The sequence below is a fragment of the Leptopilina heterotoma genome, unplaced genomic scaffold (assembly GCF_015476425.1).
Source record: "Leptopilina heterotoma isolate Lh14 unplaced genomic scaffold, ASM1547642v1 Lhet_60, whole genome shotgun sequence".
Taxonomy (NCBI): Eukaryota; Metazoa; Arthropoda; class Insecta; order Hymenoptera; family Figitidae; genus Leptopilina; species Leptopilina heterotoma.
The window spans coordinates 1,258,259-1,278,492 of NW_025111138.1; the positions used below are offsets into that span (position 1 = coordinate 1,258,259).

The 20,234-nt window shown below is 23.0% G+C and overlaps 1 protein-coding gene across 6 annotated transcripts in view; it reads right to left on the reverse strand.

Moving 5' to 3' along the window:
- The window catches only part of LOC122509523, a 70,070-nt gene that overhangs the window by 36,008 nt on the left and 13,828 nt on the right, over positions 1–20,234 (reverse strand). For all 6 annotated transcript variants that reach the window (XR_006302369.1, XM_043623664.1, XM_043623665.1 and 3 more), the window contains 7 exons: positions 18,467–18,598; positions 6,100–6,348; positions 5,820–5,950; positions 5,055–5,622; positions 2,649–3,489; positions 2,172–2,249; positions 1,858–2,069 (listed from right to left, as the gene is read on the reverse strand). Coding sequence is in view for 5 of the 6 variants with exons in the window: in XM_043623664.1 (XP_043479599.1) it covers positions 1,858–2,069; positions 2,172–2,249; positions 2,649–3,489; positions 5,055–5,622; positions 5,820–5,950; positions 6,100–6,348; positions 18,467–18,510 (2,123 nt within the window). In the remaining variant the exon portion in view is untranslated. The remainder of the gene's footprint in view (positions 1–1,857; positions 2,070–2,171; positions 2,250–2,648; positions 3,490–5,054; positions 5,623–5,819; positions 5,951–6,099; positions 6,349–18,466; positions 18,599–20,234) is intronic.

Genomic DNA, 20,234 nt, shown 5'->3' on the forward strand with positions numbered 1-20,234 from the left:
GACTTTAATATAATATATGTGATTTAAGAAGAACAATTATTATAAATTCTTATAAACTAGCAAACATTATGGGCCCTAGCCCTCGGAACGTGATATTCAATTTATTATTATTCAAATTACAAAATTATTTATTTTCAAATATAAATTTATGAATAATTTCATATCCAAACTTTAAAAAAATTCAATTATTAACTAATTTACTAATTAATTATTCTTGTTTATTAATTTCGAAAATTTTAATAAAATTCTTCGCAAGAATTCAATTATTTTTATAAATAGTAAAATCTTTTGCAAAAATTCAATTCTTTTTAAACAAAATTTGAATATTTCACGAACGAATACAATTATTTTCTAAAATTTTAATGAATCCTTTGAAACAATTCAATTATTTTTTTAAATAGTAGAATCTTTCTAAAAATTTAATTATTTTCAAAAAAATTTCAAAAAAGAATTCGATTTTTTTCTGAATTCGTATAAAATCTTTGCAAAAATTCAATTATCCTCATAAACATTTCACGATAGAATTCAATTTTTTTTCTTAATTCGTTATAAAATATTTCAAAAGAATTCAATTATTTTCTAAAATTTTAATAAATCCTTCGAAACAATTCGATTTTATACATAAATAATAAAATTTTTTGCAAAAAATTAAAGTATTTTTAATACAATTTCAATAACATTTTATGAAAGAAATCAATTTTAAAACATTTTTTAATAATATTTTTCGAAATAATTCAATTATTTTTAATGCAATTTTATAAAATTTCATAAAAGAATTAAATTTTAAGAAATGTTTAATAATATTTTTCAAAAAAGATTCAATTATTTCCTAAAATTTTAATAAATCCTTCGAAACAATTCAATTATATTTATAAATAGTAAAATTTTTCAATAGAATTCAATTATTTTCTCAAATTTTAATAAAATTCAATAATTAATAATTTCAATTATGTATTAAGAAACACGATTATTTATGATCCACGAGTTCTGAACGTTCAAATGAACGAATTCTTTTTATCAATATAAAAATTTTCAAAAATTATTGCCTTATAAGAAGCAAAAATGAAATTGAACAGTTAAAATTGTTATAATTTATTTTTCTAATACTAGACGCAATATTATTGGAATAAAAATTTTAAATTAAAGAAGAAATAAATAAATTTTGTTCATTTGAACGTTCAAAACTTTAGGGACATGATTATTTTTAAAACTTAATAGAAATTGTTCATCAAATTTATTTATTTTCAAAAATTTTTAATACAGACTTCATTATTTTTAAAAAATTCAAAAAAAACCTTCAAAAAGAAATTAATTAGAATTTTCAAAAATTTTATCAAAATTCTTTGCGAATTTTATAATTATAAATTTTGTTGATAAAATTCTTTGCAACAATTAGATGATTTTCAGTACATTAATTTTAAAATTGAAAATATTTAAAAAGAAAAATTCTTAAAATAGTTAGGAAACAAGAAAAAAAGAAACAACAACTAACTTCAAATTGCGAATAATAATTAAAATTTGATATTTATGACGTTAGATTATAAGTTTAAATAATAAATAAATAAGAAAAGTTTGTCTTTAGTCTAGCAATTATTATTAATTTAATGGAAAAAAATTTCCGCCTTAATATTGTAATTAATAATGATTACCTATAATTTTAAAAGTCTGAATTCAACAACTATTTAAAAGTATTTTTTTAAAATACGTCACTACAAAATATTAAATCTCAATTTATAATCATGATTCAACGAGATTTGAAATCCTTTTCAATTCTAAAGCATAATATATATTCAATAAGAAATGTTACTCCAAAATAGAAAAATTATATATTATGTATTGAATAAATTGATATATTACCTAACACTTTCGCTTCCACTGCTCTCGTATCTTGCACTACTATTAGATTCTCTTCTCGTCCTCGTGATAGTGTCACGTATTCTTTGTGATGCAGAAGAAGAATCACCGCCTCCAGTTCTCCTCGGTAATGCAGGAGTTGGCTCACTCTCACTTTCCCTTGGACTATACTTCGATGATCTTGTACTTAAAGGACTTGCCTCCGGCGAAAGATGCTGTAAATTATATACATTCAAACAATATTTTCAATGTCTAATCAAAAAAATAATTATTATAATTCAAATTTTTAAATTTTAAATTTCAAAAAGTCATCTTACACTTGAACAACGTCTGTTGGGAATATCGTCAGTGTCATCAGGATTCGAAAATTCTTCTTTTGAAAATTTTCTTCGGATCTGTGAAAAACAATTTTTTGTAATTATTAATAAATTTTGCACAATTTAATTTGTACAAAAAAAAAATTATTATAAAAATTATTATTATTACAATTATTTAATTTTTCATTCATTTTATATTTTACTTACACATTTGTTTTGTATTTACGAAAAGTAAATACAAAACGTGCAAGTAAAATATAAAATGAATAAGAATAAAAAAAGTAGGTAAGAAAAAACAGAAAATTAAAATAAAAAAGTGAAATATAAAAAAAAATAACTAGAAAGAAAGAATACCTAAATATATAAAATAAAAAGGGTGTAAAAATAAAGAAATACAGAAAAAATATAAAGATAACACAAAATTGGAAAATTCTTTCATTAAGAAAAAAGAAAATAGGAGAAAATTGCAAAACGAACCACTTGGAAGTCTTCGCATTTTTTCCCAGAACTCGTGATATCCGGCACAATTTTCATTTCACTCAAAGTTACCGGAATAAGATTAGCATCACTGGCAGCAATCGATTCCTCTCGATTAAGTTCAAAACTCTTAAAATCCATTGTATCTTCACTCTTTTCCTCTTCGACAAATTTCTTCTCGACTGAAACTTTTTTCTCCTTAATTTTCTCCTCATCGTATTCATTCTTGTCGGCATTTTTATCCTCACTTTTATTTAATTTCACAGCATTTTCCTCATCGAGTCGATCTTCAGTTTTCAATTCATTTGCCATTATTGTGAAAAAAGCAGAATTATTATCTTCATTACAAATTTGATTATTTTCAATTTCATTCAATTCATGCTGACTTGTAACAACAACTGCCAATTCGTTTTCTATGGTTTCTTTAAATTCAAATTCACTTAAACTTGATTTTGGTCGAGTCGTCGTATCACCCACGCATTCCACGGTCCATAACTCTTTCCATAACTCTTTCTTACACAACGGCCTTTCTTTGGTCACGCAGCTGTTCGTAATAGTGGTGGTGCTCTCCCTGCCTACGTCCTCCTTGCTTTCACGTCGAAAAAATCTCACTCCTTTGACATCGTCTCGCGAATAACTCTGACAAGGCGATGGCTTTGTTTCGTCCTTTACCACATCCTTCTGTCGTCGATTTGATCCAGCGATATGACGAATATCGTCCTTACTGTCTTGACGTTTCAATTTTTCCTCCTTACATCTTGATGGCAATAATTTTGGAATGAAACTCGGAATACTGATGTCTTCTCTGCTTCTTCTTAGATCGTCAGTGCTTCCTCTATATCTGAAAATAAAAATAATAATATAAAAATATGTTACACTAAGTCATGTTATTTTTTTGGATTTCTTTCTCTTCTATAATCTTTCAATTATTGAATTTATTTTTTTTTCACAATTCTTTTACAAAGAAATCAAAATCATTATTTTACCCTATTAATTCTTTGATACAAAATTGAATTATTATTTTAAATTTTCCACTGTTGCAAAAATTCGTTCTTTTTAATTTAATTATTTTCTAATCTTTACTTTTAAATTCAATTATTGTTGAAACAAATATTGTTTTCAATTTGGTTCTTTGAAAATTCAATTACTGTTTTCGTCAATGAATTGTGAATTCAATTATTATTTAAAAACTATTACAAATACATTAAAAAATTAGCAGTAAAATTTAATTATTTTTTCAAAATAATGATCCACAAGTTTAAATAAAGAAAATATTTTTCATTAAAAAAAATTTTCAAATATTCCAAGCATCAAATCGACTTTAAGGCATAAAAAAGTTGCTTTGGTCGATTAAACATTTGGAAAAAGGGATTAAAAGTCGTTTACTTCATTTAATTTTGTCAAAAAAATTTCATTTTCTATTTCTCTGATCTTTCACTGATTTCTTAATTCAGTTATTCAAAAATTAAAACTGCAATTCTTCCAAAATTTAATTATTTTAAAAAATGTTTAACTAAACTTCTCTAAATCGATTATTTTTAATAATTTTCCGAAATTTCTCAAAAGAATTTTGAGACAATTTAAAAACTAATCAATTTTTTGCAAAATTTTAATTAAAAATTTTGTAAATAATTGTTTTTAACAAAATATTAGTAATAATTCTAAAAAAAGCTTCTTTAAACAATTTTAATGATTATTTTTGTCGATATTTGAATTTTCGGAAATATTTAATTGAAACTATTGAAAATAATTATGAATTTAAAAAAATTATAATAAAAAAATGTTTATAGAATTACTTTCTTAAAAATAATTTCTTATTATACTTTTTTGAGCTAATTTTCATTTTGATTTTTCATTACAATCTGAGAATTTAATTACTTTTAAAATTTGCAATTAAAATTTTTCAAAATTTCAATTTCAAACATTTTAATGAAATACTTATTACAAAAAAATTAATCAAAATTAAATTTTCAAATATTTCACTAGTTATTTTTTACACTACAAAAAACAAAGTAATTTTCATTTTATACCAAAAAAGTGGTATTTTGTTACAATATTTGAAAGAAAAGTCGAAAAAGTCGCATGTTTTGAAAATAAGTCGAAAACAAATTGAAAAATGTCCGAAAAGTCAAACTAACCGAGGTTTTATATTACTGATTGCAATAAGAATTAAAAACTTAAATTTTATATTTAGATACTTTATAATTTATCCTTTTATACGTGACTCAATATTATTGTAATAAAATTTTAATTTCACAAAGAAATAAATTTCGTTCATTTTAAAGTTCACAATTTTAGGAATGCTTAAAATATGAATTCAAAAAATAAAAATAGAATAAAATTAAGAGAAAATAGCAAAGAATGACCTATTTTTGTAATAAAGAAAATTTTTTAATTTCCACTCACCTCTGAGGGATCAACGATCGTTTCGGCGACTCCTGTGGACTTTTGATATCCTCAAATTCCTTGGAACTCCTTCGAAATATTGGAATATTGGATTTTTTCTCCGTCTGATTAATGGGCGATTTCACCTCAGAACTTGTGAATTTTGCAAACAATCGTGGTGGTTTTATTAAAGAAACACGTGTACTTTGATCTGGTGAAATCACCTCAACACTATCAGTTCTCGATTTTCCACTCAAACCAACAATTTGTTCTTGTTTTCGATTTTTCCCCGTAATCAAACATTTATTTGATTTTTCATTACGTTTCAAATTCACACGCTCATTATTACCATCGATTTGCGTTAACAATTTATTACCACTCTCATTGTCTGCAAAGTGCAAATTCTTTTTTGTACAATCCTCATCGTCACGAATTTCGTTCTCGTTGTTTTTCAAGTCCTCAATAGTCGTTGATTCTACACTATAATGATCCTCGTGATCGCCGTAAAAGTTTTGAGAACGAATTGGTAGACTTCGATAGATTCTAAACTCGGGCGACTTTCTCGCTCCTGGCCATTGCGCTGGTGGTCCTGCAAAAAAGAATAAAAAAAAGGTTATAGAGAAATAATTTATCACTGTAAATAATATATATATTTTAAATATTTAATAGTCGAAAGAAAATTTGCTAAAGGAAAATATAGATTCGAAAGAGATTTGTATAAACAATTATGAAAATTTTGATTCAGGAGGAAGCGATTTTTTTTTTACTCTAGTAGCAGGAAATTACCATTTATGGTCCAGGCACGACGGATACTGTATTTGAGGATATCAAGAGGCGACAGAGAATTTTCCCTTCCGGCAATGTGCTTCACGATCGAGTTCTCAAACGTCCATTCGCCAGTGTTCGTGTGTAATTTTCTGAAGAGAAAAATTCACATCATTTACATTTGAGTGTATAGTATTTTATTTTTACTATCACTATCGTGAAATTAATGACTTAATGAATATGGATATTGCCATTATTCTCTACGGGCAATAAAATTTAATGAACATATATCTCAACTTACGCAAGTTTATGGCAAACTGAACACAACCAATCGATACCGATTGTCCCCTTATTGTTCTCATTGACGTTCTGTATTTCTCGACATTGTCTACACACACGATGTTTACAACGTTGACAAACAGCTCCAGTATTGTAAAATCTACCAAATGACACTCCACATCTGGCGCATTTACGTCCCTGATACAAATTCTCCCCCGAAGCTTTGAATGCGCCCCGCCGTCTCAAATATTGGAAATCGCTTTTCAATTTTCTGCAAAAGAAAAAAATATCAATTATAAGTATTGTAAATCGTTTCGTTTTACATTGTAAACTAGAAAATGTTACGCGCGGAACGTGGTAGTCAATTTATTATTTTATGCAAATTACAAAATTTAAGATATTCAAATATCTTCTTTAAAACTTAAGAAATTTCAATTATAATTCCAAAATTCAATTATTTCTAAAGTTGACTGTAAAATTTATATTGAAAATTCAATTATTTTCAAAATTTTTAAGAAATTTCTTGAAAAATATTAAATTATATTCTATAAAAATTAAAAAATGTTACAATTTGTTTATAAAAATTTAATTACATGTCAATTTAAAAAAAAAAAATTCTTGAAAAATTAAATTTCTTTTTATAGAATTTAGAAACAAATTTTTCAGAATTTTAAATACAATTTCTTTAAAGAATTCAACTCCTATATTCAAAAATTGTGATTGAATTATTCACAAAATTTCAATTATTTTCATAAATCATAACATTTTTCGGAAGTATTCAATTATTTTCAATACAATTTTAATAGAATTTCAAGAAAAGATTTAATTAAATTTTTTCCAATTTTTAATAAAATTTTTCAAAAGAATTTAATTATTTTCTAAACTTCTAATAAATTCTTAGAAACAATTCAATTATTTTTAAAAATATTAAAATTCTTCTCAAGAATTAAATTATTTCTATAAATAAAAAAAATTATTCACAGAAATTCAATTATTTTGAATACAATTTTAATTAACTTGAATAATGAAATATTTCATTATAATTTGTAACAAACACGATTATTTTTAAAATTTGAAAAAAATTCTTTGTTTAATTCAATTAATTTGCAAATTTCCAATTAAAATTATTCAAAAACTACTTTATTTTGAAATAACATTCTTCGTAATAATTCAATTATTTTTATAAATAATAAAATTCTTCTCAGGAATTCAATTATTTAACAAAATTTTAATAACATTTCACGAACGAATACAATGATTTTCTAAAATTTTAATAAAGAATTCAATTTTTTTCTTATTTTGTTATAAAATCTTTGCAAAAATTCAATTATTTTCAAAAAACATTTCACGAAAGAATTCAATTTTTTTCTTAATTCGTTTGTTATAGAAAAAATTTCAATTAGAATTAAATTATTTTCTAAAATTTTAATAAATTCTTCGAAACAATTCAATTATATTTATAAATAGTAAAATACTATTATAAAAACATTTCATGAAAGAATTGGATTTTTAAAAAAATTTTAATAATATTTTTCGAAAAAATGCAATTATTTTCTAAACTTTTAATAAATCCTTCGAAACAATTCAATTATACTTATAAATAGTAAAATTCTTTGCAAAAATTAAATTATTTTTAATTTAATTTTAATTATTAAAATAATTAAAATAATTAAAATTTTTTTAATTTTCCATAATATTTTTCAAAAAAATTAAATTATTTTCTAAACTTTTAATAAATCCTACGCAACAATTCAATTTTCTTAAAATTTTTAATAAAACTTTTCGAAAGAATTAAATTATTTTTTATAAAGAATAAAATTCTTCTCAGAAATTCAATTATTTTCAATATAGTTTTAATAAACTTCAAAAATCAAATATTGCATTATAATTATTAACACACACGATTATTTAAGAAAATTGAAGAAAATTCTTTATTTAATTCAATTATTTTCAAAATTTTCAAATTAAAATTATTCAAAAAACTCAATTATTTAAAAAAAAAATTAAAAGAAATTCTTCAAAAAAAATTTAATTAGAATTTTAAAAAATTTTAACAAAATTATTCACGAGAATTCAATTATTTTCCTAAATAATAAAATTCTTTGAAGAAATTCTAGTATTATCAAATTTTTTGATAAAATTCTTTGCAATAATTCGATGACTTTCAATACAATAATTTTAAAATTGAAAATATTTAAAAAGAAAAATTATTAAAAAAGTTAAGAAACAAAAAAGCAAACAACTAACTTCAAACAGCGAACAGATTATCGGAATACAACGATTATTAATATAGAAGAAGATAGAATATTGAATTATTAATTGCCAATAAATTAAAACAATCCATTCGTGAATAATTATTGCACATTTAGAATCAATAATTACTCACTATTTATAATAACTTTGAAATAATCTAAAAATAACAATACTATTAAACTATTAATCATTACTATCGGACAAATATTTGAGTGCGAAAAAAACGCGGCTTTCAATTGCGATATTTATAGACTCAGAATAGTCAATTTTTCAAGATTGGAAATTGAATTCAAAGTGAAATAGTGTATTGTTCCTAAACTATATTGAAAGAGGTCAAAAAGTGGGCAGTAAAACGAAGGTAAAACACGACTAACATTAATCGTGCGGCAAGGGAGAGGGGAATTAAAGATCTTTCTCCAGTGCTAAGAGTTGAAACTCGCAATGTGTTTAGAACCACATTTAAGATGCAAATTTCTCATAATATCTAATTGAAAATCAAATATTCACATTCTGGAGGAGTAAAGACCTTTGATAAGCGTAATTAATCTATCATTTTTTTTAAATAAAAATATTTTCAATTTTTCTTATAAAACGTCTTATGTAAGATTATTAATCATCAATAATAATTAATATTGATTTTATTGAGAATTATTAAAAAGAATTAATAATTTTCCTAAAAAGTTTTAAATTATTCAACGAAAAAAAGTAAATACTGTATATAATTTTGAAATTTTTGTCTAAATTTGTCTTGTTACACAAATTACTAACGATATCGTTTGAATAGAAAACTTGTAGATTTAAAAAATTGATTATTTCAGCGAGTTATTTGTTCTTTAATTGCGCTTCCATAATGTTTGCTCATTTGTTCCCATTTGTTCAAATATATTGTAAATTTCTAAAGATATTTTCTTTCATTGTTGAAATATTGTCATCATTAAATTATTTACATAATAATAATTTTTAAAGTCTTGTAACTTTTATCACCCGCAATTATTGTTATATAATTGTCATAATTATTCATTTTTGCTTCGTGAAATTTGTCAATTTTCATAATTCGAATTTTCATTCCTCACTATTAGCATTATTTTATGGTTACACCTTTCACTGTATAATTAAATCTATTTTAACGAATTGGTATTATGATTCAAATAATGTCTCTTTTAAGTCGTATGACATAAATAAACGAATAATAAAGAAATAATAATTAAAAAATAAATTAACAATAAATAATAAAGAAAAGATAAAGAAATAATAAAGAAATAATAAAAAATGAATTAATTAAAAAGCGATAAAATATAATTTTGAAAAGATAAAAATGAATAAGTAAACAAAACTAAAATGTGGAAAAATGAAAACTGACTCGTAATTTAAGTAGAAAAAATCTGCGACATTGCAAGAAAGGCTCTTTTCAAAGAGACAAGGAAACAAATAATTTTAAAGAAATATTCCCCTTGTTCTGCATTTTCGACTGGTGCTTCAATTACTTTAACAAACTCGTTTAAATATGAACACGAAATTCGATCCGAAGATATTGCTTTGTGGTGTGTATTATATTCAATCAGTTTTAATTCGGCCTAATTAATAACTTCGTTAGTGACATTGCCACTGAAAATTTCCTTCGGCGAAATTTGAAATTTCTCGCACTTGAAAAATCCAACTAAATACATGAAAAATATTTCAATATCAAAACAGAAAAAAAACTGATCCTGATACACAATTTTCCATGTAATTATTTACGAAAACGTTGACACAAAAATTGAAATAAAAAATTAGATTTTTACAAAAATATTCCACATCACATGAACTCTTCGTCTCAACAAAAGATTCAAGTACACGAGTAAAAGTTCCAAGCAAAAGGCAAATGATGCAAAGAGATCGTTGTATAAGATCCTGCTTTCTTCAGTTCGTCCTAAACTTATAATCGAAACACTATTCGAAACAAAATAAATCCACACGAAACCATTTTAAAAAAAATGAAAATTTCGAAAACTCAAGATGAGAATTAAAAATGAAAGAACTTTTTTTTACGAAAGAGAAAAAGAAATTTGTACCTTAAAAATACAAATACAGGTACTTGTATATTAAAGTAGAGAAAATTATTTTCTTTTATGAATAATTGCGAAAAGATAGAAGAGAAACGGTACGATTTGCGGGACGTGGTACCGATCTCGTACCAATCTCGTACTGAGAGCTCCTCTCGATCTCTTGTTCCTTGATTTGCCTCGTTCCTCCGGTTCGGTTTAGTATACGACTAGCGGGGGCGTTCCATGACTCAAACACTTCAAGGTATTATCGAGGTATAGTAGCGTAGGTACATATTCTGTTCCCGAACTATACTCTCCTTCTCTTTCACTTATACATGTACTCTCTGGGTAATATGTACATTTTCTTTCTTCCGCTATATATAATACATGCACCTCCACTTCTGTCACCTTTTATACCTCTTGTCTATAATTACAAAATAGTTAGTTGCGTAATATATCGTGCACAATAATATACATATATATACACATTATATCGGCTCATTAAGCCACATGCATGCGCGTAATATAATGCTTCGCTAAACGGAGCTCTTTAGTCGCGTTTCTTGCACTCAAATAATGCACCAAGACACAAGTATTAATCTGGAAGTGGAAATATTTCATTCAATTCAAATCTTCTATATTAATAATCGTTGTATTCCGATAATCTGTTCCCAGTTTGAAGTTAGTTGTTGCTTGCTTTCTTGTTTCCTAACTTTTTTTAATAATTTCTCTATTTAAATATTTTCAAGTATCAAATATTACGTGTGATAGAGGGCGGAATGTGATATTCAATTTATTATTATTCTGCAAATTACAAAATTTTTTAAATTTCAAATATGAATTTTTGATTAATTTCAGATTCAAACTTTAAAAAAATTCAATTATTAACTAATTTACTAATTAATTATTCTTGTTTATTAATTTCATAATTTTTAATAAAATTATTCGCAAGAATTCAATTATTTTTATAAATGATAAAATTCTTCTCAGGATTTCAATTAAATTCTTATTTCGTTATAAAATCTTTGCAAAAATTCAATTATTTTCAAAAAAATTTCACAAAAAAATTTAATTCTTTTCTCAATTCGTTTGTCATAAAAATTTATTAATTTATTAGTTTCAAAAATTTTAATAAAGTTCTTCGTAAGAATTCAACTATTTTCATAAATAATAACATTCTTCGTAAGAATTTAATTATTTTTATAAATAGTAAAATATTCTTCACAGGAATTGAATTAATTTCAATGCAATTTTAATAAAATTTCACGAACGAATACAATTATTTTTAAAAATTTTAATAAATCCTTCGAAACAATTCAATTATTTTTTTTAACAGTAAAATCTTTGCAAAAATTCAATTATTTTTAATACAATTTTAATAACATTTCATGAAAAAATTCAATTTTAAAAAAACTTTTAATAATATTTTTCGGAAAAATTCAATTATTTTCTAAAATTTTTATAAATCCTTCGGAACAGTTCAATTAAACCCATATAAATAGTAAAATTCTTTGCAAAAATTCAATTATATTCAAAATAATTTTACGAAGAATTTTACAAATTTATAAAAATATTTGAATTGTTTTGAAGAATTTTATCATAATTTTTGAATATAATTAAATGTTTTGAAAGAATTTTATTAGAAATTTTAAAAATAATAAAGATTTAATTGAAAAATTTTATTAAAACGTTTAAAATAATTTATTTTTTTTTTAATTTTATTAAAACTGTAAAAATAATTGAATTCCTTTAAAAAATTTTATTATTTATAAAAATAATTGAATTCTTTCGAAGAATTCTATCAAAATTTATGAAAATAATTGAATTTAATTAATATTTTTAGAAATAATCGTATTCTTTCGAGAAATTTTATTAAAATTGAATTATAAATAATAATTAAATTCCTCCGAAGAATATTTTATTATTAATGAAAATAATTAAATTCTTTTGCAGAATTTTATTATTTATAAAAATAATTGATTTCTTGTCAAGAATTTTATTAAAATTTTTCAAAATCCTAATTAAATTCTTTTGAAAAAATTTTCTTTGTGCTTTTTTCAAAGTAAAGTAGTTTTTGAATAATTTAAATTGGAAATTTGCAAAATAATTGAATTAAACAAAGAATTTTTTTCAAATTTTAAAAATAATCGTGTCTGTTAAAAATTATAATTAAATATTTCATTATTCAAGTTTATTAAAATTGTTTTGAAAATAATTGAATTCTTTCGAAGAATATTATTATTTATAAAAATAATTGAAATTTTGCAAAGAATTTGATAAAAATTTTTGATTATAATTGAATTCTTTAAAGAAATTGTATTTAACATTCTGAAAAATTAGTTTTTAAATTCTATAAAAAGATATTTAATTATTCAAGAACTTTTTTTAAAAATTGACATTTAATTAAATTTTTATAAACAAATTGTCTCATTTTCTAATTTTTATAGAATATAATTTAATATTTTACAAGAAATTTTTTAAAAATTCTGAAAATAATTGAATTTTGAAAATAAATTTTACAGACAATTTTAGAAATAATTGAATTTTTGAGATTAAATAAAATTTAGAATTAATTTAATTATTTTTTAAATAATTGAATTTTGGAATTATAATTGAAATTTCTTAAGTTTTAAAGAAGATATTTGAATATTTTTTAAGAAATTTATTAAACGTTTTGAAAATTAAGGAATTTTACAGAATTTTCATCGCAGTTTTGCAAATTGTGGATTTTTCCTAAAGTGCAAATGGAATTAATTATTATCAAAATGCTAAATTCAATCAAAGTGGAATTCTATTCAATAAAAGGAATTCAGTTCGTCGAAATTAAAAATTCTTTTCGGTAAAATTTAAAATAAAGGTAAACCTATACTTTCGCGTACATACTAAATTCTTTTTTACGCTTAGAAATTTTACAATGTTTTTTAAACGCTTCAACGCGTAAATTTTATGGTTAAACATTATTGGATTAATAACATAGTTTCACAAGCAGAACATAAACAATTTGCACTACATTATCATTGTGCGCTAGTTTAAGCGCTATACTAAAATCCAATTTAAGATTAATGCCGCGCCCTTTAAAATCTGAATTTAAATACCCATTATTATAATAGAGAAAATAAAATAGATTAGAAATATAGATTAAATTAAATTGGAAATAGAAGAAAATTATTTAGAAATTTAATAAAATTAATTAGAATTGAATGAAATTAATTAAAATTCAATAAAATTAATTATAGAATTTAATAAAATTAATTTATAAAACTATTAATTAATAAAACTAAATAAAATATATTAAAACCGAATCAAATAAATCTAAAAAAAAGAAATTGAAATAAAATAAATAAAAACTGTAAATAGAATAAAATTAAAAAACAATAAAAGAAATTAAAATAGAACAAAATATTAAAACAGAACAAAATAAAATAATGTGAGAAAGAAATTTAATATTTTTTTTATCAATGAATGAAAATTTTCGACTGTGAATTAAAGGTGAAAGTAAATAATCGAAACAATTTAGTCAAACAAAAGCATGACAATATTATTAACATTATCATTTTGAATTCTTGACACGTAATAATATATCTATCAATCTAACACCTGTCAATTCTATACGTGTATTAAATTATAGTTCTTAAAAAACATTTATATATTTTAATAGGATGCAATAATTCTAATCAACATCTTCATGGAGAAGATCTGTCAAAAATTGAATAAAAAAAAATAATCGAAAGTAGAAATGAAAAAAATTATCTGCGACAATGACTTTTGAGAAGACATTATTTTCACCATTAAATATTTATCAATCGATTCTTCTTCCTACGCTCATTTAAATTATTAATCGACAGAAAAAAAACTGGTTTTTTCGATGTGAAAAAAATATTGGTTATACATTCTCTCAATGTGGGAAGAAAGTAAAAAAAATGAAATTCTAAATGAAAATGAAAAGTTTCCTTATTAAAGTAATAATATAGTTCTTCTTTGAAAAAGAGAGTAAAAATTAGGGAAATAATTTGTTTTTAATGATATAACGATCATTAATGTCTTTTAATGAAAGAATGGAATAGAATTTTTTGTTTTGTTTAGACGGAAAAAAACGTATTGTGAATTGAATTAAACGAACTAAAGTATCCGGAACGTTGTATACGGCTAAACACGCAAAAGGTGATTGTTGATGGAGACCCAGAGAAGGAGAAAGCGAGAGGAAAAGACCGAAAAGTTACGGATCATTATCGTCTTATGCCTCATATTCAAAACCTAGAATACAATACACGATGAAGACCGTTAATTATGTGCAAAATCTCAGATAGCACTTGAAAATAAAAAAAATTCTACGAAATTCTATTTATAAGATTCGAAATTATATTCGAATTTCGTCTTATTCTTTATACATTTTTAATTTTGTTTTATTTCTATTTTTCTATTTTAATATTTCTATTTTTAATTTTTAATATTTCTATTTTTTATATATTTTTATTTTATACTTTATTTTAATTCTATTCAAAGACAAGGAAATTTCCGTTTTTTGAATTCTGACTCCAATTTTCAAATTTGGGAAATTTATATTTATATTCGTAAAAATAAAAATTTTTCTCAAATAGAATTTTTAAATTTAAAATTGTTCTTATATATAGAATTTAGAAAAAAATTGTCAAATTTAAATTTAATTGTTTAGAAAAAAGAGATAAATAACAAAGGGATATGAAAGGATGCTGTGGAAGTTGATCTCTAATCTACTTTCGAACTTGGGACAGGTTTTCGTATTTTTCAATGCATAATCGAGGCCCAGGATAGGACTCAGAAATATATATACAAGTATCAGTCGCTAGGGCAGGAATTGCAAACAGACTGTAGTCATGTACCAGTAAAAGAACCGTTATTTAACCTTAAGGTTTAAGGTTCATTTCACCAAGTGCCTCTGGCTAATTCGTAATTGTACGTACCACTTTGTCCATGTTCATATATAAATACACATTATGTATTTAATAAAAATCTATTGTAAACATTTCAAGAACAATCGCATTTTCCCAGCAATTTCAAGTCCCTTTGTTCCAATTTTAAACCAGTAAAAAATAGTGCAATGTTTTTCCTTTTTTATATACGTTTAGTTATTTATGAAACTGGGTTAATGTGAATAGTAAAACAAAAATAAATATGTTGTTGGAAAAAAAGAAAATTTAAATATTAATTATTTAGAGAGATTGTAAAATTTTTCTCTCCTATTTTTTAATTTTCCGAGCAGAATTATTTTTTCTATTCAATATTCGATTTTTTTCAATAAAAAAGTTTTTCGCAAAATTAAAGTCAATTGTTGTAAGTAACTTTTTGAATTTCTTTTTTTCTCTAATTTTTCATAACTATAAAACATGAAGATATCGATAACTCCGAGTCTTCGACTCGGAGTCATCGATTTCTTCATGTTTTATAATAATTAAAGATGACCGAGTGATAAAATCATTATTTTCTAGAATTTTTAACTAAAATTCTTCTTTAAATCAACTATATTTTTAATAATTTTCGAAAAAGTTCTTTAACAATTTTCAAATTTATTTCTTTACAATATTCAATTTTACGACATTTGAATTATTAGTAAATTCTACAATTAAATATATATTAGAAAATAAAAACTTCAAATAATATAAAAATAATTCAATTAAACTTTTTCAAAAAAATTAATTTCAAAATTCAATTATTTCTCAAAATTCACGCTATATTGCTTTTAATACTCAATTATTATCTAAAATTTTAACTGAAATTCATTTTTATGAAATGAAAATCAATTTTTATTAGAAAATTCTACTAGAATTCAATTATTTAAATACAAAAATAAATAATTTATTGAATTTTTGAATATTTCTTAAAATTCAATTTTCATAAAGAATTTCTTCAACAAATTTTTAACTAATTAAATTCTGTGGACGAATTTTACTAAAATTTTTAAGAATAATTACATTTTTCGAGGAATTCGATTAAAATTGTATTAAAAATAATTGAATCCCTAAGACGAATTTTATTATTTTTGAAAGTAATTTCTACAATAATTTGTAACTTCTCCAAAATTAAATTTTTTTTGTTTTTAATTGAAATTTTTCCATAAATTTATAATATTTAATAATTTTTGAAAAAGTGTTTTGAGAATTTTAAAAATCATTTGTTTACAATTCAGTTTCACAAAATTTCAATTATTCGGAAATTCTTCAATTAAATATATATTAGAAAATAAAAACTTCAAATATTTTTAAAAAAAAATCCGCAATTAAATTTTTTCAAAAAAATTAATTCCACTGAATTGTTGGTTAAAAATATGAAAAACTCAGATTTTCAAAGATTTTAATTTGAAACCTTTTCAATATTCAATTATTATAATATAAAATTTTAACTGAAATTAATTTTTAAATCGATTTTTATTAGAAAATTCTACTCGAGTTCAATTATTTAAATGCAAAAATAAATAATTTATTTAGTAATTAAATGTTTTTTGAAAATTCAATTCTATTAAAGAATTTTATCATCAAATTTTTAAATAATTGAATTTTCTGGACGAATTTTAATAAAATTTTTAAGAATAATTACATTTTTCGAGAAATTCCATTAAAATTGTATCAAAAATAATTGAAATTCTATGATGAGTTTTATTATTTGTGAAAATAATTGAATTCCTATAAAGAATTTTATTATTCACGAAAATAATTGAATCCCTATAAACATTTGATTATTTATGAAAATAATTGAATTATTTCGAAGAAATTTATAAAAAATTTTATTAAAATAGTACATATTGAAAATTTGTGAAATTAATTGAAATTTTGCTAAGAACTTTATTAAAATTTTTGAAAATAATTGAATTTCGGAGAAGAATTTTATTATATTTATAAAGATAATTGGAATTTTGACAAGAATTTAAAAAAAATTTTAATCATAATTGAATTTCTGCGAAGAATTTTATTACTTTTGAAAATAATTGAATTTCTGCAATCATTTGTAATTTTTTTAAAAAATTCTCCATATTATATCGTACAATTTACGAACTTTTCGTCCTTTTTAATCAAATTACGGATTTTTACGGACCTATTTAAAAAAACTGACTTTTACAGACTTCAAGCAAATTTACGAACCTTTATGGGATTTACGGACCTAGTTCAAGCTCTGCTAACAGAGTCAAATAATTTTAATTTTAACTTTTTGTTGATTTAAATTTAAATAAGTTTAACTTTTCGAAAATAAATAATTGAAATAAAACTATTTATTCTTTTAAATTACACAAAGGAAGAAAATCCATTTAGAGAATTAGAGTTCAACTTGAAAAGTCTTTATCTACTATTCGGGCCTTATTTGTACTGTTAATGACTACTTTAAAAGATAAGAGTATTAAAGAACTTTTCCATATTCGGAAAAAAACGAGAATTTGAATTTTACGAGCCACCTAATTTTCCTGCCTGACGACGCGATTTTCCATTTTCCAGATCCAGAAATTCAAAAGTATTATTAAACATATAATATACGAATTATGAACACAAGTATAAGCTAAGCGTGTCGATTAGTCACATTCACGACGGTCTTTTCTCAATGTCAATGACTGCCTTCCCCCCAGGCCGACCCTCGTGCGAACCAGGTTCGTCTCTTGGCGTCGCAAACTGGCGCTTTCACACGGATGTATATAAAATATCCGCGATATCTATATGTATATCTATATGTATATATATTGTAAAATCTAAGCGCATATGAAAAAAGAGCATCTAGTAGATTGAAAGGCGCAAAACCGCAAAAAGGGGAAACGTATATAGTTTTTGATGAACATACGGATATCCCGTCCCTTAATGCAGGCAAATTACAATATCCCTAGAGGCAAAAAACTTTCTCAAAGTTATAATAATCAATTTTTATATTAACCTTTTGTGGTAAAAAGTTCAATTACCATTATTGAGACATATTAGTGAAAATGACTTCCATGTAAAACGATTTATATTTTCCATTTATGAGAAGAGGAAAAGAATCTCAATGGAAAAGAAAATCTCTTTTCTCTAGGGAAAAGAATGTCAATGTCATAAGTTCGTCGCAGGTTCGACACCAAAAAAAAGAAACATTAAAGAGTTGAATTAAAAAAAAATTAATTACCCCTGTTCCTCTTCGGGAGTGATGCGTACAGCTTCCGTTGACATCTTGCGACGTTTAGAGAACAATTATCAATCCCAAATTTTATATTCCTTTCGATTTGTCATGATTACGTTCGGCTCAAACTTGACGGACCTGAAAAAGAAGAAAAATATTTATTAAAATATAAAAAAAGAATTTTATTCACCAATTTTTACGAAAATTGAAATTTACTTTTTACTTTCCACGCACTTCAAAATTAATTCGAAAAGTCAATCATAAATTAATTTGTGATGAAAAGTAGGTAATTCAAAATTTGCAATGTCATTTATTTTACCCGATTTATATTTTTCATTTATGAATATACAGTAATATAAAAGAATTGTTATCAGACCAGTAATTAAACTCTGTTGACAATTTTCGATTATTGTAGTAGATATATTATTATTACTATTATTTTTATTATTATTTCTCTATTACTATTTTTTTATTATTATTTTTGAATTATTAATATTTTTGTATTATTAATATTTGTATTATTAGTTTTGTTATTATTACTATATTATTTTGTTTTCACTACTATTTTTTTATTACTATTTTTTAATAGTACTTTTGTATTACTATTTTTATTATTAATATTTTTATTATCAATCATTGAGGTTAATATAAAATGAAGCACAAAAAAACAAAACAAAAAAATACACAACACGCATGACACAATTATTGTCTTGAAACCAGGAAGTTTATCAAAAGCATGTAACAAAAATTGCAGCCTTTCACTCATATTATCCATGACTCGTACACTGTTAAAAATCGAACTACAACTTTACACCAAAGAGATTGAAACGATGTTTTTTCAATCTCGCACAGTGTGATTGAAAAAGATTTTGAATAATTATTGACATTTTTTATAGTCAAATTCTAAATAATATATTTATTAAGAACAAATGAAGCGGGTGTATGCTTTTTTTCCCCAAAACCCAAAACATTCTCAAGATCTTTAATTTGAAACAAAATTTAATTTTGACCAGAATCTTCCAAAATTTTGAAACATAATTTAATTTATCCAAAGAATTAATTACTTTTAAAAATAATTAAAATTCTGTAATCATTTGTAACTTCTGAAAAATTCTCTAAATCATATCGTACAATTTACGGTTTTTTTTAAAACTGACTTTTATAGACTTTAAATAAATTGATGGAGGTTTTCAAAAGAGAACTTTGCATTTCTTTTAAAATTTCAATTGCTGCATATTTGATTTTATATTGTGTTGTCTCATTTATTATTTTATCGTCAGAATATAGTAGTTTTCTCACTTGGGCATATTTATCCTTTAGCTCTAATAATAAAACATGGAAATTCATTTTTTCATCTTTAATCAAAATTTTTTTGAGTAATTTACAATCTTTAAAATAAAATAAATTGAATTATTATTTCAAAATATATTTTATATTGAAATAAATATTGGTTCCGAAAATCGGGAAATCGGAAAAAATATTGCGTTCAAGTCGCAATTTTATTACCTAACTTACCGAGGAATAAATTCGATATAATGTAAACAGATATTATACTCTCTTGCTCTAATAGTTACAATTATTATTTTGAATTTCTTCTACTAATTATTTATTATTGCATTAAAAATGTCACATTTAAATACCCGGTTTGTTTTGATTAACGTTATCACGGCTGAGAAACTAGTCTCTTAAGTTCAGGGTTGAGAACATAGTGCGTTGCACTTTTGTAGTTTCCAAAAAAAAGATGTGGTGGGGGTGTTAAGGTACATTCACCAAC